The sequence below is a fragment of the Trachypithecus francoisi genome, unplaced genomic scaffold, assembly GCF_009764315.1.
Source record: "Trachypithecus francoisi isolate TF-2019V2 unplaced genomic scaffold, Tfra_2.0 Lachesis_group12, whole genome shotgun sequence".
Classification (NCBI taxonomy): domain Eukaryota; kingdom Metazoa; phylum Chordata; class Mammalia; order Primates; family Cercopithecidae; genus Trachypithecus; species Trachypithecus francoisi.
Window position 1 is genome coordinate 96,568,523 of NW_022681457.1, and position 23,047 is coordinate 96,591,569.

General features: G+C 43.6%; 1 protein-coding gene across 2 annotated transcripts in view; it reads left to right on the forward strand.

The window, feature by feature from the left end:
• Positions 1 to 21,530, forward strand: part of LOC117093014 (dnaJ homolog subfamily C member 8) — a 30,300-nt gene extending 8,770 nt beyond the window's left edge. For both annotated transcript variants that reach the window (XR_004441001.1, XM_033227528.1), the window contains 7 exons: positions 5,532 to 5,588; positions 10,177 to 10,243; positions 10,751 to 10,845; positions 12,430 to 12,501; positions 16,429 to 16,520; positions 18,280 to 18,355; positions 20,718 to 21,530. Coding sequence is in view for 1 of the 2 variants with exons in the window: in XM_033227528.1 (XP_033083419.1) it covers positions 5,532 to 5,588; positions 10,177 to 10,243; positions 10,751 to 10,845; positions 12,430 to 12,501; positions 16,429 to 16,520; positions 18,280 to 18,355; positions 20,718 to 20,840 (582 nt within the window). In the remaining variant the exon portion in view is untranslated. The remainder of the gene's footprint in view (positions 1 to 5,531; positions 5,589 to 10,176; positions 10,244 to 10,750; positions 10,846 to 12,429; positions 12,502 to 16,428; positions 16,521 to 18,279; positions 18,356 to 20,717) is intronic.
• Positions 21,531 to 23,047: the final 1,517 nt, after the last annotated feature.

Consider the following 23,047-nt stretch of genomic DNA (forward strand, 5'->3'; position numbering starts at 1 on the left):
TCATCAGACCCCATTCATATTTTACTAATTGTCCCAAAAAAATCTTTCTCAGGGCCTCTCTAAATACATTGTTACTATATAATCCTCAGACCCCATTCAGATTTTACTAGTTGTCCCAAAAAGGTATTTTTCAGAGCCTCTCTGTTGCTCAGCTCACTGCATAGCTCACTGCAACCCCGAACTCCAGGGCTCTGGGCTCAAATGATCCTCCCACTTCAGTTTTTCAAAATATTGGGATTAAAGGTGTGAGCCACTGTGTTTGGCTCTTTGGTTTGTTTGTTTGTTTTGAGACAGAGTCTCACTCTGTTGCCCAGACTGGAGCGCAGTGGCAGGATATCAGCTCACTGCAACCTCTGCCTCCCTGGTTCCAGTGATTCTCCTGACTCAGCCTCCCAAGTAGCTGGGATTACAGGCACCTGCCACCATGCCTGGCTAATTTTTTTTTTTTTTTTTTTTTAGTAGAGACGAGGTTTTGCCCTATTGGCCAGGCTCGTCTCAAACTCCTGACCTCAAGTGATCTTCCAGCCTTGGCCTCCCAAAGTGCTGAGATTACAGACATGAGCCACCGTGCCTGGCCTCTTCTTTTGATTTAACTTGTAAGGCCCTGTCAGGCGAGCACTGTAGACTTCTCCTGTTTGTTTTGTTCAGCACCTTGGAAGGAAAGGTGCTCATCTCACAGGACTCTGGAAGTGGCACGTCATTAAAAGGTCAGAGAGTTCAGGTGTGACCTAATACTGGATTCCTTTTTCAAGCAGACGATCCTAAAGGAGACTGCTGTTATATTTTGAGTTCAGGAACTTACCTGAATGCAACAGTTAAGCATTTTTGTTTCTGTGTGATGATCAATTAGCTCCCTGAGGTTCAAGACTGTAGGTCTCTCCCTCCATACCCTCAAAGCCTGAGACACAACAGGTGTTCAGAAAAACCTTCCAAGAATCTGAACAGACCTGTGTGTTTGCAGCCATGTTGGTAATAAGGCATTTATCATTTTTGTCAGAAATACTTATTACTTGTCTCTCCCTTATGTACTGTGGGAACAGTAATTCTTAAATTCTGTGAGGACAGTAGAGCTGTGATTAGAATGTGTCCCCCAAATTCATGTGTTAGAAACTTAATCCCAGTGCAACAGCTTTGTGGGGTAGGGCCTAATAAGAGGTGATTAGATCACAGGGACTCTGCCCTCACACATGGATTAATGTTCTCAGCTTGGGAGTGGATTAGTTATCTCAATAATGGACTTGTTATATATGTGAGTTTAGCCCCCTCTTGCCCTTACCCGATGACGGCCCCTCAACCTTGAACTTCCCAGCCTACAGAAGTATAAGAAATACATTTCTTTTCTTTATAAACTGCCCAGTCTGTGGTATTCTGTTCTGGCAACACAAAACAGACTAAGAAAAGTAGTGAGCACAATATCTAGCTATCTTAGAAACTTTTTGTGCTCTAAAAGTTGGTACTGAATATATAAAGCTGGCTTCAAAGAGGACCGGCCACAGGTAAAAGTCCATTGTCTTCACTGTGCCACATGTGACACCTCCAACTCTTAAAGACAAAAGAGGAGTTGGATTGGCTTTGAAGGCACTCAGTGAATATTCGTTCTGATATAACTCTTGGAAAAATAACTTTTGGAGTGTGTGTTTGTATGTGTATGTAGGTATATATACTGTCTTCTTTTTTGCCCAATCATGTGGTGAAAGTAAGCTCGAGATGTTAACACTTAATGCCTGAATACTTTAGCGTGCATCTCCTTGAAACAAGAACACTTCCACGTAACCGCAACACCACTATCACCTATTGGAAAATAACACTAAGAAAGAATAGAAAGGCTGGGCACAGTGGCTCACGCCTGTAATCCTAGCACTTTGGGAAGCTGAGGTGGGCAGATTGCCTGAGTTCAGGAGTTTGAGACCAGCCTGGCCAACATGGTAAAACCCCATCTGTACTAAAATACAAAAAATTAACTGAGTGTGGTGGCATGCGCCTGGAGTCCCAGCTACTCAGGAGGCTGAGGCAGGAGAATTGCTTGAACCCAGGAGCGGAGGTTGCAGTGAGCCAAGATTGCTCCACTGCACTTGACAGAACAAGACTCTGTCTCCAAAAAAAAAAAAAAAAATAGAAATCGTCCCACCTTCACAAAAAAAGCCTCTAATAAAATTAGAGCTTAGGAAACTTTAGCCGTAGGAAAACAACATTAAGTAACTTTATCCAGCATACAGTCGACATGCAGATGGGCCCAGCTGTCCCCAAAAATCTCCTTTATCGCTATTTTAGGTTTTTTTTTTAAAACTCAAGAACCACGGTAACCATTTTACTATCTGTATATATCCCATAACATCATGTTGTAATCCCCAAATACAGCAAAATTTATTTTTAAAAAAGAAATCAGTCAGGGTTTATGAATTACATTTGGCGTGATTAGTTGTAAGCTATAACCTTATCAGAGGCTTTCTTTGTGAGGGTGGGACAGTTTCTGTTCTTTTTCATTTATTTTGGGGGCCTTCTGGGATTTGTTGGACTTTGGTTTGCCCCTAGAGATTCCTTTTCCTCAGAACTAGTGACTTTCCTATGAATATTTTTGTATGAACAGTTACCGCCCCTCATCTGTAAATCTTGTGGGACTTGGCTTTTCCTGTTGAGTGACTTTCCCAATTCCTTTCTCCCTTGGGAAGGTGTGAGAGTGGGGCTCACTGACTTGAAAATTTTCATTTTCATGCACCACCACGCCTGGCTAATTTTGTATTTTTAGTAGAGACGGGGTTTCTCCATGTTGGCCAGGCTTGTCTCAAACGCCTAGCCTCAAGTGGTCGGTCTCCCTGCCTTGGCCTCCCAAAGTACTGGGATTACAGGTGTGAGCCACTGCACCCGGCCAGGGAGACCCCATCTCTAAAAAAATTTTAAAAAGTCACCGGGCATGGTTGTGTGCTCCATGCTCTTACAGTCCTAGTTGCTCAAGAGGCTGAGACCAGAGGCCCACTTGAGCCCCAGAGCTCGAGACTGCAGTGACCTATGATTATGCCACTGCACTCTAGCCTGGGCAACGACGTGAGACACTGTCTCAAAAAAAAAAAAAAATTATTTGTTTAAAGAAGTGTTGCTTAAGGCCAGGTGTGGTGGCTCACGCCTGTAATCCCAGTACTTTGGGAGGCCGAGGTGGGCGGATCACCTGAAGTCGGGAGTTGGAGACCAGCCTGACAACATGGAGAAACCCCGTCTCTACTGAAAATACAAAATTAGCCGGGCTTGGTGGCGTATACCTGTAATCCAGCTACTCGGGAGGCTGAGGCAGGAGAATCACTTGAACCGAGGAGGTGGAGGTTACAGTGAGCCAAGATCACACCATTGCCCTCCTGCCTGGGCAACAAGAGTGAAACTCTGTCTCAAAAAAAAGAAAGAATAGGAATCATCCCATCTTCACCAAAAAAGTCTCTAATAAAGTTAGAGCTTGGGAAACTTTAGCCATAGGAAAACAACATTAAGTAACATTATCCAGTATACAGTCCACATGCAAATGGGCCCAGCTGTCCTCAAAATCTCCTTTATAGCTATTTTAGGTTTTTTTTTAAACTCAAGAACCACTGTAACCATTTTACTATCTGTATATATCCCATAACATCATGTTGTAATCCCCAAATACACACAGCAAAATTTATTTTTAAAAAAGAAATCAGTCAGGGTTTATGAATTACATTTGGCGTGATTAGTTGTAAGCTATAACCTTATCAGAGGCTTTCTTTGTGAGGGTGAGACAATTTCTGTTCTTTTTCATTTATTTTGGGTGCCTTCTGGGATTTGTCGGACTTTGGTTTGCCCCTAGAGATTTCTTTTCCTCAGAACTAGTGACTTTCCTATGAATATTTTTGTATGAACAGTTACCGCCCCTCATCTGTAAATCTTATGGGACTTGGCTCTTCCTGTTGAGTGACTTTCCCAATTCCTTTTTCCCTTGGGAAGGTGTGAGAGTGGGGCTCACTGACTTGAAAATTTTCATTTTCATGCGCCACCACGCCTGGCTAATTTTGTATTTTTAGTAGAGACGGGGTTTCTCCATGTTGGCCAGGCTTGTCTCAAACGCCTAGCCTCAAGTGGTCGGTCTCCCTGCCTTGGCCTCCCAAAGTACTGGGGTGGCAGGCGTGAGCCACTGCACCCGACCAGGGAGACCCCATCTCTAAAAAAATTTTAAAAAGTCACCGGGCATAGTTGTGTGCTCCATGCTCTTACAGTCCTAGTTGCTCAAGAGGCTGAGACCAGAGGCCCACTTGAGCCCCAGAGCTTGAGACTGCAGTGACCTATGATTATGCCACTGCACTCTAGCCTGGGCAACGACGTGAGACACTGTCTCAAAAAAAAAAAAAAAATTATTTGTTTAAAGAAGTGTTGCTTAAGGCCAGGTGCAGTGGCTCACGCCTGTAATCCCAGTACTTTGGGAGGCCGAGGCAGGCGGATCACCTGAAGTCAGGAGTTGGAGACCAGCCTGACAACATGGAGAAACCCCATCTGTACTAAAAATACAAAATAATTAGCCGGGCTTAATGGTGCATGCCTGTAATCCCAGCTACCCAGGAGGCTGAGGAAGGAGAATCGCTTGAACCTGGGAGGAGGAGGTTGCGGTGAGCCAAGATCATACCATTGCCCTCCAGCCTGGGCAACAAGCGCGAAACTCCGTTTTAAAAACAACAACAACAAAAAATGATTGTCATTGCAGTGGCTTATGCTTGTAATCCCAGCACTCTGGGAGGCCGAGGTGGGCAGATCACCTGAGGTTGGGAGTTCGAGACCAGCCTGACCAACATGGAGAAACCCCATCTCTACTCAAAATACAAAAAATTAGCCAGGCGTGGTGGCGCATGCCTGTAATCCCAGCTGCTTGGAGGCTGAGGCAGGAGAATCGCTTGAACCCGGGAGGTGGAGGTTGCAGTGAGCCGAGATCGCGCCATTGCACTCCAGCCTGGGCAATAAGAGCAAGACTGTGTCTCAAAAAAAAAAAAAAAAAAGAGTTGTTCCGGCTATTGACCCTATCCTTGCTCTACGGGGTTGGAATCAGACTTTCTAGAGTGGGCCAGCCATTGTGCACAGGTTCCACAGGTGATTCTAATATTCACTCTGATTGAGAATCATTGGGCCTTGTAAATTATAAAGTTGGCCTAATTTTTTTCTTTTTGAGTTACTGTGGTTTCTCGACATTTGCAAAAATAAAGGGAGGGAGGAGTTAAACTTTTTTAATGAATGGAGGAGAAATGCAAAATTTTCTCATGTAGAAATGTCTCTGGGTGTAAAATAAATTATTATTTTTCTTATGAAGAGAAAATAAGCGTTATATTAATTGAGAACCATAAGACAATATAATTGTTATTCTGTTGATTTCATCATTCATATTTCTTTAGCAATTTCTAGAACTGTGTGCCAGCCTGTGTTCTGGAACATGAGGTACTATTCTAGATGCTGATTATAATGTATATAATTACTGAGCGCCTCTTAAATATACATGTAATTTATTTTCACCTTTTTTGTGGTTTTGATTGTGATACTTCCAGGTTCTTCAGATAGATCCTGAAGTTACAGATGAGGAAATAAAAAAGAGGTTTCGGCAGGTACAGTATTATTTCCCTGTTTGAACTTTTTGAAAATGTATGAAGGACATGATTCTTTTACCACTTGCTATTATTGACTTGATATGTTTGGGCCAAAATTTAACTTTTTTTTTAAGGCTGTGTAACCATTTTGTAAAAAGAGCTCATAAAAATATATAAAACCTTAAATTAATGACCATAGCTTACCTATGAATAGAATGAATTTTATATCCAAATAGAATCTCTGCAGCTCCTTAATTAAGAGGGATAAGTATAAAGGAGAATAATAGAGCTTGCATGGAGTTATAACTACCAAACCCCCGTCTTCTAGGAGGGAACATGTCAGATGATTCATAGCACGTTTTTATCTTTAAGACCCCATTCGTCTGTAATTTTATCTTTTATTTTTATTCTTATTTTTCGAGACTGAGTCTTGCTCTGTCACCCATGCTAGAGTGTAGTGGCATGATCTCGGGTCACTGCAACCTCCACCTCCTGGGTTCAAGCGATTCTCCTGCCTCAGCCTCCCAAGTAGCTGGGATTACAAGTGCGTGCCACCACACCCGGCTAATTTTTGTGTTTTTGTTAGAGACAGGGTTTCACCATGTTGGCCAGGCTGGTCTTGAACTTCTGACCTCAAGTGATCTGCCTGCCTCAGCCCCCCAAAATGCTGGGATTACAGGTGTGAGTCACTGCACCCGTCTGTAATTTTATCTTTTGCCAACTTAAATGAATACTCAAGAGTTAACTGGTATAATATAAAGAGTGCTTTTTGAAAGTTCTCCAGGAAAGGAGATCTATACCTTCTGATTCTTGCCCATTCTTATATTTAATAACTGGAACTACAAAGTGTTAAAATAAACTTAAAAAAAAATCCTTCCAGTTTTGACAGCTGAGTAACTCCTCCCCCAGCCTTTTTTTCTTAAAATTATTATTATTATTATTTGAGATGGTCTCACTCTGTCACCTAGGCTGGAGAGCAGTGGTGTGATCTTGGCTTACTGCAACCTCTGCCTCCTGAATTCAAGCAATCCTCCCTCCTCAACCTCCCCACTAGCTGGGACTACAGGTGTGCATCACCATGCCCAGCTAATTTTTGTATTTTTTGTAGAGACAGAGTTTCGCCCTCTTGCCCAGGCTGGTCTCAATTCTGGGCTCAAGCGATCCACTGGCCTCGGCCTCTCAAAGTGCCGTGATTACAGGTATGAGCCACCGCACCTGGCTGCCTTTTTTTCTATGAGTTTAATAATCATAGTCCTTATAATTTGTCTTTGCAAATTGGATTTTCTGTATATTCCATGTCTTTTAAAAAAACTTTCCTTAGCTTCTTTATATTCTTATGTACTTCATATTTTAATAGGGTCTGACCAGTGCTGAATGTAATTTTCAGCTTCTGCATGAGATACTTGTTAATATCCAATGGTGTGCTTGTTTCTTCAGTACAGTAATTTTCCCCATATTGCTGACTCATAGTCATTTTCTGATCTGCAGTTAAGCCAAGATGTTTTTTATCTTGGTCTACGTAATCATATCCCATTATATAACTTTATAGCTTTTTTTCCTTCCTAAGCTCTCTACTCTATACTTATATTTAGCTTTTTTCCTTTTTCTAAAATTTCATATTATCTAATATAATCATTACTAATCATTCCCATATTAGTAAGCATTTAACTTCACAGTCAAAACAACTTTTTATGTAGCTACATAAAGAACTTATTAAGAGTTAACTCTTAATAAATCATTAATATGGACTGATAGTTAAGAGTGTGCATATTGGAGCTATATAACTAGTTTAAATCTTTACTGTACCACTTAACAAGCAGTGTAAACTTGAGCAAGTTACATTCAACCTTTCCGTGTCTGTTACCCCGTTTGTAAAATGTAATTATGGTGTCTATCCCATGAGTTTGTTGTAAGGATTTAAATGATGTATTACACAGAAGGCATTTAGAGTAAGTCTTGGTACGTAATATATCCTCACTATATGCTAACTATTGTCAGCATGTGTTAGTCTGCTAATTTCTTTACTTGCATTGTTTGTTTCATTCTTGTAACAGCCCAGTTAGATATAGGTACCTAGTATTATCTCATTTACAGAGCAGGAAGCTGAGGTAGAGATAGGTTAAGTGAGTTGCTCGAGGTTTCATAGCTAGTAGGTGATTGAAGTTGGAATTAGAACCCAGCATAATGGTTCCAGTAATGCTGAACGTAGCGTTCGATTCCCATTGTTGTCATTCCCCAACATAGGTCCCTGCGTTCCAACCAGTTGGTTTCTGTCAGTGACAGTATGTCATGGTTTTTAACTGTGAGTATCTGAATTACCTATGGAAGTTCTTTTTTTTTAGCTGGTTTATTATAAAAATTTTATATAGAAAAAAGAATGGACTAGCACAGTGGCTCATGCCTGTAATCCTGGCACTTTGGGACGTTGAGGCGGGCAGATTGCTTGAGCTCAGGAGTTCGTGACCAGCCTGGGCAATATGGTGAAACCCCGTCTCTACAAAAAACTGGAAACAACAACAAGAAAAACCAAAAATGAGCCGGGCATGATGCTGTGCCTGTAGTCCTAGCTACTCGGAAGGCTGAGGTGGGAGGATCACTTGAGTCCAGGAGACTGAGGCTGCAGTGAGCTGGGTTCGCACCATTGCACTCCAGCCTGGATGATAGAGCAAAACTCTGTCTCAAAAAAAAAAAAAAAAATAGAACAATGAATATTCATATATCCCCATCTATATCGAACAGTTAATTTCATTAAAATATATGTAGTATTTATTTACTTATTTATTGAGACGGAGTCTGGCTGTGTCACCCAGGTTGCAGTACAGTGTTGCGATCTTGGCTCACTGCAGCCTTCACCTCCCGAGTTCAAGTGATTCTCCTGCCTCAGCCTCCTGAGTAGCTGGTATTATAGGTGTGTGCCACTGTGCCTGCCTAATTTTTGTATTTTTAGTAGAGACAGGGTTTCACCGTGTTGGCCAGGCTAGTCTTGAACTCCTGACCTCAAGTGATCTGCCAGTCTCGGCCTTCCAAAGTGCTGGGATTACAGGTGGGAGCTACCACTCCTGGCTGACATTGACTATATATTTAACTATATATTTTTGGCTGGATCATTGTAAAGTAAATTGCACTAAACCATGAGGCTTTACCCCTAAATACTTCAGCATGTACCCTTCCCAAAGAAAGGACATTTTCTTGCACAGCCACTTATCCCACCTAACAAAATAAGGGCTAATTCCCTCCAATCATCTGAAACCCAGTCTAATAGAGGTTTACAAAGTGCAGATGCCAAAGACTGACTCAGAAGGTCTGAGTGTGGAAATTAGAATGCTGTTTTTTTTCAGAACCTTCACAGGGTTGGAGCACAGCCAGAATGAGAAACTGCTTTAGATTAGAAGTTCTTTTAGGAGAGGGATGATGTCTCATACCTACTTTAGCCACCTTAGTGGTCAGTACAGGTTGAGTATCCTTTATCTGAAATGCTTGAGACTAGAAGTATTTCAGATTTCAATTTTTTTCGGATTTTGGAATATTTGCAGAATGCATAATGGTCAAGCATCCCTAGTCCGAAAATTCAAAATGTTCCAATGAGCTTTTGCTTGGAGCATCATGTCAGCACTCAAAAAGTTTCAGATTTTTGAGCATTTTGGATTTTGAGTGCTCAACCTGCATAAGGAACATAATAGGAACTTGATACTTTTCAGTCTCCCTCCTCCCCCAAATTATTACAACATCTTCATAGTGCTAGGCTTCCATTTGTTTTTGTTTTTTTTCCTGGAGACAGGGTCTCACTTTGTTGCCCAGGCTGGAGTGCAGTGACACAATCTCAACCTCCCAGGCTCAAGTGATTCTCCCACATTAGCCTCTACATAGCTGGGACTACAGGCGACCACGACCACGTCTGATTAATTAAAAAAAATTTTTTTTTTGTAGAGGTAGGGTCTTGCTATGTTGCTCAGACTGGTCTCGAAGTCCTGGGCTTAAGTAATCCTCTCACCTCAGCCTCCCAAAGTGGTGGGATGACAGGCATGAGCCTCTGTGCCTGGCACGTTTGTTCTCAACTTTGTGATTAAAACCCAAGATGTTTCCGGCCGGGCGCGGTGGCTCAAGCCTGTAATCCCAGCACTTTGGGAGGCCGAGACGGGCGGATCACGAGGTCAGGAGATCGAGACCATCCTGGCTAACACAGTGAAACCCCGTCTCTACTAAAAATACAAAAACTAGCCGGGCGAGGTGGCGGGCGCCTGTAGTCCCAGCTACTCGGGAGGCTGAGGCAGGAGAATGGCGGGAACCCGGGAGGCGGAGCTTGCAGTGAGCTGAGATCCGGCCACTGCACTCCAGCTTGGGTGACAGAGCGAGACTCTGCCTCAAAAAAAAAAAAAAAAAAACCCAAGATGTTTCCTAGTTGTACCTTTACCTTTTGGTGCTTGAATTTTGTTAAAGATCAATATTTCTGGGCATATAAAGAGACTTGTTAATTTTTTAAAATGCTTCTTGCTAAGAGTCTCTTTTTGCAGTAGGACCTTAGAGCTTTTGATTGTAATGAGACAGGGCAGGCTGAAAGTTAGTAAATGTTTCTCTTATTGACAACCCAACTTTTCTCTTATTGTAGTTATCCATCTTGGTGCATCCTGACAAAAATCAAGATGATGCTGACAGAGCACAAAAGGCTTTTGAAGGTATTTGTACATTTACCTGCTTCTGAGTATTAGATTGTGAATGGCAGGGCCTAACTATTCCTTGTCCTAGATCAAGCAAAGACTGTTGTAGTTTTGTCTTCTGGTCACCAAGAAGCTGTGGTTTTCAGTAGAGCAGTTGCCATTTCAAAGCAGAATGTTTTGTTTAAGAAGTAGACCTTAACTTTGCTTTGTTAAAACTTTTATATGCCAACAAAGACTGTTATTGCCTAGGATCATTTTTTTTCTTTGAACATAAAGAATTTTATCACTGAATTAAATCCAGATGTGGTGTATTTAGCCTTGAGTATATATTTAATTTTTTCCAAGGCTCTCAAGGAAAGTCATTGCTATAGTTGAATGTTTTTTTTTTTTTAATTAGTTTAACAACAGTAAATAATTAAAGTAGGCAATGCTTTAGACAGCACAAGTCCATTTACACTGCCTGAGTATAGTTCAGACTTTCAGAGGGTGTTTGCAGAAACAGTTAATTTCAATGTTTTGCATTAGCTGTGGACAAAGCTTACAAGTTGCTACTGGATCAGGAGCAAAAGAAGAGGGCCCTGGATGTAATTCAGGCAGGAAAAGAATACGTGGAACACACTGTAAGTATTTATAGTGCTGCTGTGTTTACAGGAAGTATCAGCAAGCCTTGGGCACCTTGTAGGAGGGTACATATTAACATAGTAATGCCTACTGGCACAACTTGTGGATGCTTATGTGCTCTCCACCACTTTGCTGTGGTGGTCATGAATAGTGTGTGCCTAAAGCTGTAATTCACCCCTAAGAGAAGAACTCAGATGAGGAGTAGCTAGGACACTGCTCCTACCTGTTTCTCTGCCAGTCCCGTGTTGGGGAGAAAGGGTTGTTCTCTCCCTCTCATCGCACATTGCCACTTACTCCATTCTTAGAGTGGAAATATGGAGCAGCCTGTGACCCTTGACTCTTGATTTTTATTCTTGTCCCTGGTGAAGGGTTTGGAACAAGGCTTGTCTAAGGCTAGCAAGAGGATGGGGTAAACTTTTTTTTTAAATATGAGGAGGTTTATGCCCATCTTAATAACAGAGTTGAGAAGAACTCAATTGAAGGAAACTGAGTTGTAGCTGGTGTTATTTTTGTTTGCTCTTGAGGGCCTACATAAATCTCCTATGTGGTGGGAAATGTCAGTATGGCTTTCCTGAGGTAAGAAAGGTCTTTTAACTTTTTGCTTGCTGGGGCAAGAATCTTGAGGCCATTTATAAGAGCTGTTTCAATTGTGATTGGATATGACTTTTCACATGAAGAGCTTTGAAATGTGAAACTGAACTTTATAACCATAATAATGAATCCAGTTTAGGTGAGGAAAATCAATAAGAAGAGGAGACAAAGGGCCCATAACTATGTCCTACTGGTCATGTGTTGGAAATGGCACTTGTAGGCCCTATCCTTGTAGAAATAGGAAAAGTGCCTGACAGTTGCTCCTTAAATCATTGTGGTAGTTACCATTCCTATGTCTTTTACCTGTAAGAATGTCATCCTTAGGCTTCCTGACCACAGGGTGGCAGTAGGGCCTTTCTGAGCTTAGAGGGCACTTGGCTTTTGCTGGTATAATAGACTGGTTAGTTCATGGAGTAGTGTCATTCTTGTATGAATGGGTATATTTAATTTTTTTTTTTTTTTAAATCTCAGTAGTGGCCAAAGTGATAAAAATATCAGTTAATATGATGTGTGGTTTAGGGAGGTTCCACGGTGAAAATGATCAAGAATGTAGTTATAGAAATGCCAGAAAAACTACTTGGACATAATGCCACAAATTCTGTAGCTTCTTCTAAAACTTGACAAATACATTTTCTTTGCTCTAAACACATAACCACAAGCCAAGAAAGGTAAATTAGTAGTCTGTTTATTTCATCAAAAACGTTTTGGATCTGATGAGTTGGGGACAACCTCCTGTTGGTCCCCTTTCATCTTTCATTCTTCCTGGTAGATTGGATTTTAGATGATATTAGAAAAAGGACTTGTGGTTCCTAATTTTCTTTGATTCCGTTGTTCTTTTGAGGAGGGAGGGGAGGGGCTCTTTTTTTTTTTTTTAATGGAAACTTTTTGGTATACCTGTGCCTACAGAAAGTTACATATATTGTATGTATACAGCTCAGTGGATATTCTCAAAGCACAGGTGCTCGTCTTTTGATGAAAAAAATTCTTTTTAGGTGAAAGAGCGAAAAAAACAATTAAAGAAGGAAGGAAAACCTACAATTGTAGAGGAGGACGATCCTGAACTGGTGAGTTAAATATGGGAAACGCCACTGTATCTTGTGTGACTGAGTCTACGAATTGGTGAGTTACAGAGACAGAAGCCAAAAGAATGATGAATATATGCTATTTCACATGTATTTATTTATTTATTTATTATTTTTGAGACTGAGTTTCACTCTTGTTGCCAGGCTGGAGTGCAATGGTGCAATCTCGGCTCACTGCAACCTCTGCCTCCAGGGTTCAAGCAATTCTCCTGTTTCAGCCTCTCAAGTACCTAGGATTGTAGGTGCATGCCACCATGCCCGGCTAATTTTTGTATTTTTAGTAGAGACGAGGTTTCATCATATTGGTCAGGCTGGTCTCAAACTCCTGACCTCAGGTTATCCGCCCGCCTCTGCCTCCCAAAGTGTTGGGATTACAGGCATGAGCTACCACGCCTGGTCTTATTTTTTTATTTTTTATTTTTTGAGATGAACTTTTACTCTTGTTGCCCAGGCTAGAGTGCAATGGTATGATCTCGGCTCACCGCAACCTCTGCCTCCTGGGTTCAAGTGATTCTGCCTCAGCATCCCGAGTAGTTGGGATTACAGGCATGCACCACCACACCCAACTAATTTTGTATTTTTAGTAGAGATGGGCTTTCTCCATGTTGGTCTCAAACTCCTGACCTCAGGTGATCTGTCCGCCTTGGCCTCCCAAAGTGCTGGGATTACAAATGTGATCTACTGTGCCTAGCTGTCAGCATATTTTTAATTTTAATTTTAATTAATTAATTAATTAATTTTTTGAGAAGGAGTTACACTCTTGTTGCCCAGGCTGGAGTGCAATGGCATGATCTCAACTCACTGCAACCTCCGTCTCCTGGGTTCAAGCGATTCTCCTTGCCTCAGCCTCCCAAGTAGCTGGGATTACTGGCATGCACCACCAAGCCCGGCTAATTTTGTATTTTTAGTAGAGACGGGGTTTCTCCATGTTTTTCAAGCTGGTCTCAAACTCCTGACCTCAGATGATCCGCCTGCCTTGGCTTCCCAAAGTGCTGGGATTACAGGCTACAGGCATGAGCCACTGTGCCCAGCCTCCGGCTAATTTTTTAATATTTTTAGTAGAGACGGGGTTTCATCATATTGGCCAGGCTGGTCTTGAACTTCTGACCTTGGGTGATCCACCCGCCTCGGCCTCCCAAAGTGCTGGTATTACAGGCGTGAGCCACTGTGCGTGGCCTCATTTTTATTTTATTTTATTTTTTTTTTTATTTTATTTTTTTTTTGAGACGGAGTCTTGCTGTGTCGCCGGGGCTGGAGTGCAGTGGCCGGATCTCAGCTCACTGCAAGCTCCGCCTCCCGGTTCACGCCATTCTCCTGCCTCAGCCTCCCGAGTAGCTGGGACTACAGACGCCCGCCACCTCGCCGGCTAGTTTTTTTTTTGTATTTTTAGTAGAGACGGGGTTTCACAGTGTTCGCCAGGATGGTCTCGATCTCCTGACCTCGTGATCCGCCCGTCTCGGCCTCCCAAAGTGCTGGGATTACAGGCTTGAGCCACCGCGCCCGGCTCATTTTTATTTTTTTAAAAAACATTTTATTTCGCTGGGTGCAGTGGCTCACGCCTGTGAGCCCAGCACTTTGGGAGGCTGAGGCAGGCAATGAGGTCAGGAGATCGAGACCATCCTGGCCAACATGGTGAAACCCCGTCTCTACTAAAAATACAGAAATTAGCTGGGCATGGTGGTGCATGCCTGTAATCCCAGCTACTTGGGAGGCTGAGGCAGGAGAATAGCTTGAACCTGTGAGGCAGAGGTTGCAGTGGGCCAAGATCGTGCCACTGCACCCCAGCCTGGCAACATAGCAAGACTCCGTCTCAAAACAATAACAACAACAACAAACATTTTATTTGAACTTAAAATGTATAAATATACATTTATTTATGTATTTGAGACAGGGTCTTACTCTGTTGCCCAGGCTAGAGAGCAGTGGTACGATCTCAGCTCACTGCAACCTCTGCCTCCCAGGTTCAAGTGATTCTCCTGCCTCAGCCTCAGGAGTAGCTGGGATTACAGATGCCCACCATCAAGCCTGGCTAATTTTTGTATTTTTAGTAGAGACAGGATGTCACCATGTTGCTCAGGCTGATCTCAAACTCCTCACCTCAAGTGATCTGCCCGCCTTGGCCTCCCGAAGTGCTGGGATTACAGGCATGGGCCACCGCACCTGGCCCAACTTTCTTCAGTTGTTTTTTTTTCCTGATTATAAAAGAACACATGCTAATGATAGAAAATTTGGAAAAAGCAGAGAAATATAAAAAATAAAAAATCACCAGTGTCTGTCTATCCAGTGTTTGGAGCTTTTAAAGATATTGAGCTATTCATTACAGACTCCTTTATACCTTTGGTGTTTGTCTTTATTAGGGACTGGAGTTTGAAGCATTTCTTTTAGTGAGCAGTGTCTAGTAGGTAACAGGATAAAAGAAAAGTCACAGAAATTTAGGGACTTCTTTATTTTCCTTTCTTTCCATATATCACTCTTTGCTTCAGTGTCTAATTTTAGAATTTAAGCACTATTCAATCTGCATGACAGATTACTTTTGTACTTACATGTCTATTTAAAATACATTATATCTGGAGAAAAATATTTAAAGGTAGAATAACATAAGCTCTGTTCTTAAGAACTCTTGAAAATAAAGAATTAAAAACTGGTAGGGAGGGGATTGTAATTTCATTAACTTGGTGTGACATTTACCTTCATTTTTTTTTTGTAATTCTTTTTAGAGCTAGGGTCTCCCTTTGTCACCCCGGCTGGAGTATAGTGGCGTGATCTTAACTCACTGCAGCCTCGACCTCTTGGGCACAAGTGATCCTCCCACCTTAGTGGATATTATACATGCTAATAATAACCTCTGGTGGCACATACCTATAATCCGAGTGCTTTGGGGGCTGAAGTGGGAGGATCTTTTCAGCCTAGGAGTTTGAGGCTGCAGTGAGCTATGATCACATCACTGCACTCTAGCCTGGGTGACAGATTGAGACAAAAACAATAATAATAAATAATAATAGCTTCTGTTCCTATCTTTGTAAGACTACCATGTAATATACTTTTTTTTTTTTTTTTTTTAAAGACATAGAGTCTTGCTCTGTTGCCCAGGCTGGAGTGCAGTGGCATAGTCATAGGTCACTGCAGCCTTGACCTCCTGAGCTCAAGCAGTCCTCCCACCTCAGCCTCTAGAGCTGGGGACTACAAGTGTGTGCAACCATACCTGGTTAATGTTTTATTTTAATATTTTTTGTAGAGATGGGATCTCACTATGTTGCTCAGGGTGGTCTCAGACTCGAGGGCTTAAGTGATCCTCCTGCCTCAGCCTCTTGAAACGCTGGGTCTACAGATGTGCACCACCATGCCCTGCTAATTTTTGTTTGATTTTGAGATGGAGTTTCGCTCTTGTTGCCCAGGCTGGAGTGCAATGGCATGATCTTGGCTCGTTGCAACCTTCGCCTCCTAGGTTCAAGTGATTCTCCTGCCTAAGTCTCCCGAGTAGTTGGGATTACAGGCACACACCGCCATGCCTGGCTAATTGTTGTATTTTTAGTAGAGACGGAGTTTCACCATGTTCAGTCCAGGCTGGTCTTGAACTCTAGACCTCAGGTGATCTGCCCTCCTTGGCTTCCCAGAGTGCTGGGATTACAGGTGTGAGCCACCACTCCTGGCCTGCGCACTAGTTTAAAAAAATTTTTTTTTTGTAGCAATAGAGTTTCACTATGTTGCCCAGGCTAGTCGAGCTCTTAGCCTCAAGCGATTGTCCTCCCTTGGCCTCCCAAAGTGTTGGAATTACGGGTGTGAGCCACTGTGCCCAGCCTGTGCCAGGTTTTAATCTGCTTTATCTTAGGCTCCAAGTGAAAGTACATGGTTCAAATTGCTGGTAAAAATATTTACTCTGATTTTCTTTTGTTCTTGATTTTCTTGTAGTTCAAACAAGCTGTATATAAACAGACAATGAAACTCTTTGCTGAGCTGGAAATTAAAAGGAAAGAGAGAGAAGCCAAAGAGATGCATGAAAGGTACATATCAGTATATTCATTTAAACCATATTTAAATACCTAGATTGACTAACATTGGTCTTTGGTGATTTTCCTAATGAAGGAATTATGGGGTATATCATTAAAGAGACTATAACAATAGTTACCTAAAAACAATCAAGCTTTTTTTTTTTTTTTTGAGATGGTGTCTTGCTCTGTCACCCAGGCTGGAGAGCACTGGCGCGATCTCGGCTCACTGCAAGCTCTGCCTCCCGGGTTCACGCCATTCTCCTGCCTCAGCCTCCAGAGTAGCTGGGACTACAGGTGCCCGCCACCTCGCCTGGCTAGTTTTTTGTATTTTTTTAGTAGAGACAGAGTTTCACTGGGTTAGCCAGGATGGTCTCGATCTCCTGACCTCGTGATCCACCCGTCTCGGCCTCCCAAAGTGCTGGGATTACAGGCTTGAGCCACCGCGCCCAGCCACGATCAAGCTTTTGAATCACCAGGGTAAGAAGTTTTTTTTCTTTGACTTTTGGGAATTATTGAATAGCTTTGTCCTTAGGGAGTGTATTTTTTATTTATTTTTTTGATACAGTCTTTCTCTGTCGCCAGGCTGGAATGCAGTGGGGCAGTCTTGGCTCACTGCAACCTCCACCTCCCAGGTTCTAGCAGTTCTCCTGCCTCAGCCTCCCAAGTAGCTGGGACTACAGGTGTACGCCACCATGCCCGGCTAATTTTTTGTATTTTAGTAGAGACGGGGTTTCACCATGTTGGACAGGATGGTCTTGATCTCCTGACCTTGTGATCCACCTGCCTTGGCCTCCTAAAGTGCTAGGGTTATAGGCGTGAGCCACCACATACTCTCAAGGAGATTATTTATAATCAAGAGCCTTGTGTGTGTTCTTTCTGACGTCCTGGAGTGAAATAAGCAGCTGTTAAGGCCACTGTTACTGAGGCCAGAACCTTTTGTGGGACTAGTGGCTACAGCTTTGGTGAGTGTATAGTACTGTACAGTGTCATTGGTAACAAAATGTTTAATGTTCTAAAATATGATTTCTCTTGAACATCAGAAATGTTAGAGTTTTGCTCTTGTTGCCCAAGCTGGAGTGCAGTGGCGCAATCTCAGCTCACTGCAACCTTCACCTCCTGGGTTCAGGTGATTCTCCTGCCTGAATTCTCCTGCCCGGCTAATTTTTACATTTTTAATAGAGACAGGGTTTCACCATGTTGGTCAGGCTGGTCTCGAACTCCGACCTCACGTGATCCACCCACCACAGCCTCTCAAAGTGCTAGGCTTACAGGCGTGAGCCACTATGTCCGGCCGAGTTTTGTTTCTCTATGTATTTTATATTGTTGTTTGGTATGTACCAGTAAGTAAAATTTGCTAGTTGAGGTTGTGTGAAATGTCTTTGTTTTGGGATAGGGTTTTGTCCAGAGATCTTAAGAACTTTGGGTTTATAATGGTCATTCTACTGAAGTAAGGTGGCCTGTGTTCTTGACATAGCTTTGTCACTGAAAGAGCCCAAAACCTCACATTGCTCTTGGCTGGGCTTTGGTTACTTTATCTGTGTAATAGAGAGATTTATGTCTTTCCCCACAGCCATGCCCACAGTCTGATCTGCGTGTTTTAGAATGAGACATTCATGAAAATGCTTTGAGCCCTTTCCAGACAGCCATCTTTGTAGACTTCTAGGGGAACTGATTTGCTATATATGCTTGCTTCTGTGGGGAGATGCCATCTTGTATGGTTAATTCAGTCTATAAGTATCATATAAATAATATGATCTGGTTTTCCTCCTAGGAAACGACAAAGGGAAGAAGAGATTGAAGCTCAAGAAAAAGCCAAACGGGAAAGAGAGTGGCAGAAAAACTTTGAGGTAAATTTCTAAGGTGGCCAGGGATTCTAATTCCAGAGTAAGGCAGCTTGGTTCCTGCGGCACTCCCTGGACTGAATTGGGTAGTCAGAGGGAAGTGGGATATGTGGGGAAGAGTGGGAGCTGTGAAGAATGAGGCTCGTCCTGGCTCAGCCTCCTGTAAGCTCTGTAGCCTTGGCAAGGGCAATGAGGATCCCGGAATGGCTTTTTAAAAAATTATTATTATTATTATTTTGAGACGGAGTCTGGCTCTGTCGCCGAGGCTGGAGTACCGTGGCGCAATCTCAGCTCACTGCAAGCTCCGCCTCCGGGTTCACGCCATTCTCCTGCCTCAACCTCCTGAGTAGCTGGGACTACAGGCGCCCGCCACCACGCCCGGCTAATTTTTTTGTATTTTTAGTAGAGATGGGGTTTCACCATGTTAGCCAGGATGGTCTCGATCTCCTGACCTCGTGATCCGCCCACCTCGGCCTCCCAAAGTGCTGGGATTACAGGCGTGAGCCACCGCGCCCAGCCTAAAAAATTATTTTTAAAAATTATTGTTTAATTTATTTTTACAGCACACTAACAGTTTGACCCTGAATGGTTTTTCAGATTGTAGTAGGCACAGCTGCCCAGCGGGCTCAAGGAAAATGGATTGCACTTTTAGTTAGGGGGTAAACATAGAGTATTGCCCTGCTTGGAGATCTGTTAGTAGACGCTGAAGTTCTTGTGGCCCCAGTGTCCTGCCTGCAGAGAGAGTTAGAACTTTTGAACTTGACTCTTCTTTGACACCCTAGTTATATCCTTCAGGTGGCTGGCCAGAAGGATTGTGGCAACATTTGGTCTTTTCTTCTATAGGATTTAGGACTCATGGTTAGGGGCTGGCTAATCAGAGTTGATGACTTTGTTTCTATTCCGCTTTATGTATGGAAAGAGAAAAAATGGTAATGAGGTAGAGGTCCTAGTGGCCATCCCTACACAACTGGCTAGGCATTGTACTGGCTTTGGGGCAGCCATCCAAGTTTTGGGGGGCAGCAGAAAGATGTAGTGGAAAGAGTAGCTGTACTGCTAGCTAGCTCTATGGCTTTGAGAAAATCATTTAACCTTTTCGAGCCTCAGTGTTATTTGTGAAGCACTGGTAGCAGTACACAGCATAGTCGGGTTTGGGGAAGATGAGAAGTACCATGTGCTGGCCGGGCGCGGTGGCTCACGCCTGAAATCCCAGCACTTTGGGAGGCCGAGGTGGGTGGATCACGAGGTCAGGAGATCGAAACCATTCTGGCGAACATGGTGAAACCCTGTCTCTACTAAAAATACAAAAAATTAGCCAGGCCTTGTGGCGGGCGCCTGTAGTCCCAGCTACTTGGGAGGCTGAGGCAGGAGAATGGCATGAACCCGGGAAGTGGAGGTTGCAGTGAGCCGAGATTGCGCCTCTGCACTCCAGCCTGGGCGACAGAGCAAGACTTCATCTCACAAAAAAAAAAAAAAAAAAAAGAAATACCATATGCTAAACGTCTAGCCTTGAGGTCCCCAACAAATAGGGCCTCAGTGTTGTGATGATTATTACTCATTTTGTCCTCCTCTTCCAACCTGCAGCTCATCCTGCTTTCTAGGGGGTGCTGTGACACTTTCTTGTGCCCATGGGAGTGGGAAGAAAGCTCTATTGTACTCTTTTTTTTTTTTTGAGACGGAGTTTCGCTCTTGTTGCTCAGGCTGAAGTGCAATGGTGTGATCTCGGCTCACCGCGACCTCCGCCTCCTGGATTCAAGTGATTCTTCTGTCTCAGCCTCCCAAGTAGCTGGGATTACAGGCATGTGTCACCGTGCCTGACTAACTTTTTATATTTTTAGTAGAGATGGGGTTTCTCCATGTTGGTCAGGCTGGTCTTGAACTCCCAACCTCAGGTGATCCACCTGCTGTGTGAGCCACCATGCCCGGCCTATGCTACTCTTTTCTTTTTTTCTTTCTTTTTTTTTTGATATGAAGTCTTGCTCTTGTTGTCCAGGCTGGAGTGCAGTGGCACGGTCTCGGCCCACTGCAACCTTTGCCTCCCAGGTTCAAGCGATTCTCCTGCCTCAGTCTCCTGAGTAGCTCGGATTACAGGCACCGGCCACCATGCCCGGCTAATTTTTGTATTTTTATTAGAGACAGGGTTTCACCATGTTGGCCAGGCTGGTCTTGAACTCCTGACCTCAGGTGATCTGCCTGCCTTGGCCTCCCAAAGTGCTGGGATTATAGGTATGAGCCACTGCGCCTGGCCAGCTCTATTCTGCTCTTGGACTGAACTGAGCTGGGCTACAGGAGGGTGGATGGATGGCAGAGCAGGTTTAGGCCTTTCCACTCATTACGTGGTCTCCTCACCTCAAACTTCTTTTGTACTTAGGAAAGTCGAGATGGTCGTGTGGACAGCTGGCGAAACTTCCAAGCCAATACAAAGGGGAAGAAAGAGAAGAAAAATCGGACCTTCCTGAGACCACCAAAAGTAAAAATGGAGCAGCGTGAGTGACCAACCGGGGTCACAGGCACAGAACCTTCCCCCTGCTATCTCCCTTCCTGCTTCGAAGGACTCATTCTTTCCTCCCACTTCCACCCCAACATAGAGTAGAATTTGCTTTTTAGTCCATTTTGTTTTCAATACAATTTAATATTGATCAGAGTAATTCTTTTGTACATTGAAATGAGGGGCTTGGTTTAAAAAAAGACCTTCCCCTCTCCCTGCCCCTAGAACAACCAGGATTGGAAGGTGCCACCATTGGTGCTGCCTTCTCTTCCCACAGCCTGTAACTCAGTGTTTTGTACTTCACTGAATTGTGATGGTTAGAAACTTCGTGGATAGTTTGTGGAAATCATCCGATTAAACATATTGCTTAAAATGGTGTTGCTGTGACTTCAGAGACAAGCCCGGAAGGGGCACCTTAGGAAGCCCCTTCACTTCAGTTGCTCGCTTCTGGGTGTGCTCCCTTCGAAGGCCCAGATGAGACAGGGAACACTTGTGGGCACACAGAGCGGCATCTGATGCCCTGTGGTGTTTGGCATGTGCCCCCGTCTACTGACCAATCAGCGTGGCATGAGGTCCACGCCACCCAAACCTTTCACTTTCCAAAGAGCTAGCCGTCCTCCACCCAGTACCATGTCCTAGCCTGTCTGCATTTGTTAGTGGTAATATTCTTTATGTATAATAAATTTTTATACCCAAGCCATTGATGTACTCTTCCTTGTACTCTCCCTTGTGGGTCCCTTATCTGGCTTGGCCCAACCCCAAAATGCCTTGGGGTTGGACAGACCTGGCCGAACCTTAGTTTGTTCATCTACAAAGTGGGAATATAAATTACTGTGGCAGCTTTTAGGGAGGATTTGCCATGGCATATACAAGGTAGCTACCACAGTGCTCCTTGGGTATTGCCAATATACTATTATTTCTGTGTAAAATGAAGATACTGATTGTTTTGAGGATTAAATGAAGTAATATATGAAAGCATCCAGCTCATAGTCTATGCCTAGATGTCCTGCTTGCTTTCAGGGATGGAATCAGCCCTTGGGAGGGGCCTAAAGTGAGAAGTGGAAAGGTGACACTTGAAATGTGAAGATAAAGGAAACTAGGTGACTCAAAACTAGACTTTGCTTTTTGCAATGTCTTGTAGATGAGTAAACAGGCACCATGACTACGAAAGGCACCATGTCTTTTAGTATCATGAGAAGCGCAACTTTCATTTCTCTGTGGGAGAGGACAGAGGCTTGGGTGTCTTACTGTCCTTCCAAGTACAGCTGAGCACATCCAAACCACACATGAAGTAGAGCACAGAGGTGGGTGGGTAGGTGGGCAGGTGTGCCTCTGGCTAAACTGGACCAAGGCAGAGGAAGGAAATGTTTAGTTGCCCTGCAAAAGTGATACATGCTGTGAGGTAATGCAGGCTGTCCTGCCAAGGGGGGCAGTGATTATCTCTTCTATCCAGGCAAAGCAAAGCGACCCCCATTTCAGTCCAGGATGTGGGTGCACACACCCTTTCCTTAGAGATTAAGTGGTGGTTGTTCAATTCAGCCATCTACAAACTTACCTTTACCCTCAAGGAGGCTGTGCCAGCAATTAGCTATGGGTGTTAGTTCTCACACTGCTATGAAGAACTACCTGAGACTGGGTAGTTTATAAAGAAAAGAGGTTTAATTGACTTACGGTTTCGCAGGCTGTACAGGAAGCGTGGCTGGGGAGGCCTCAGGAAACAAGAGTTGTGGCAGAAGGTGAAGAGGAAGGAGGCACGTCTTACATGGCCAGAGCAGAACGAAGAGAGCGCAGGGAGAGGTGCTACACACTTTTAAACAACCAGATCTCACTATCACGAGATAGTGATAGACAAGGAGAACTCACTATCACAAGAACAGCAAAGGGGGCGGCCCTTATGATCCAGTCACCTCTTATCAGGTCCCTCCTCCAACATGGGGGATTACAACTGGGCATGAGATTGGGGCGGGGACACAAATGTAAATCATGTCAGGTCTGTTTCTTCATTGAACAAATGTGCTGGTTTAGAAATAAAATGGTGAACACCGCAGGACCCCTGTTGCCTGCCTCACAGCTGGGGCACACGGGCAAGGAGACTGTGTCCACTGCTCTGAGAAGGGGGCCCTTGATCTCATTTTTAGCAGCCAGGAAATGTTTCCTGGAGAAAGTTGGCCATTTTAAAAGCTGGAACCCAGGGGCTGATGCATCAGTTAGGA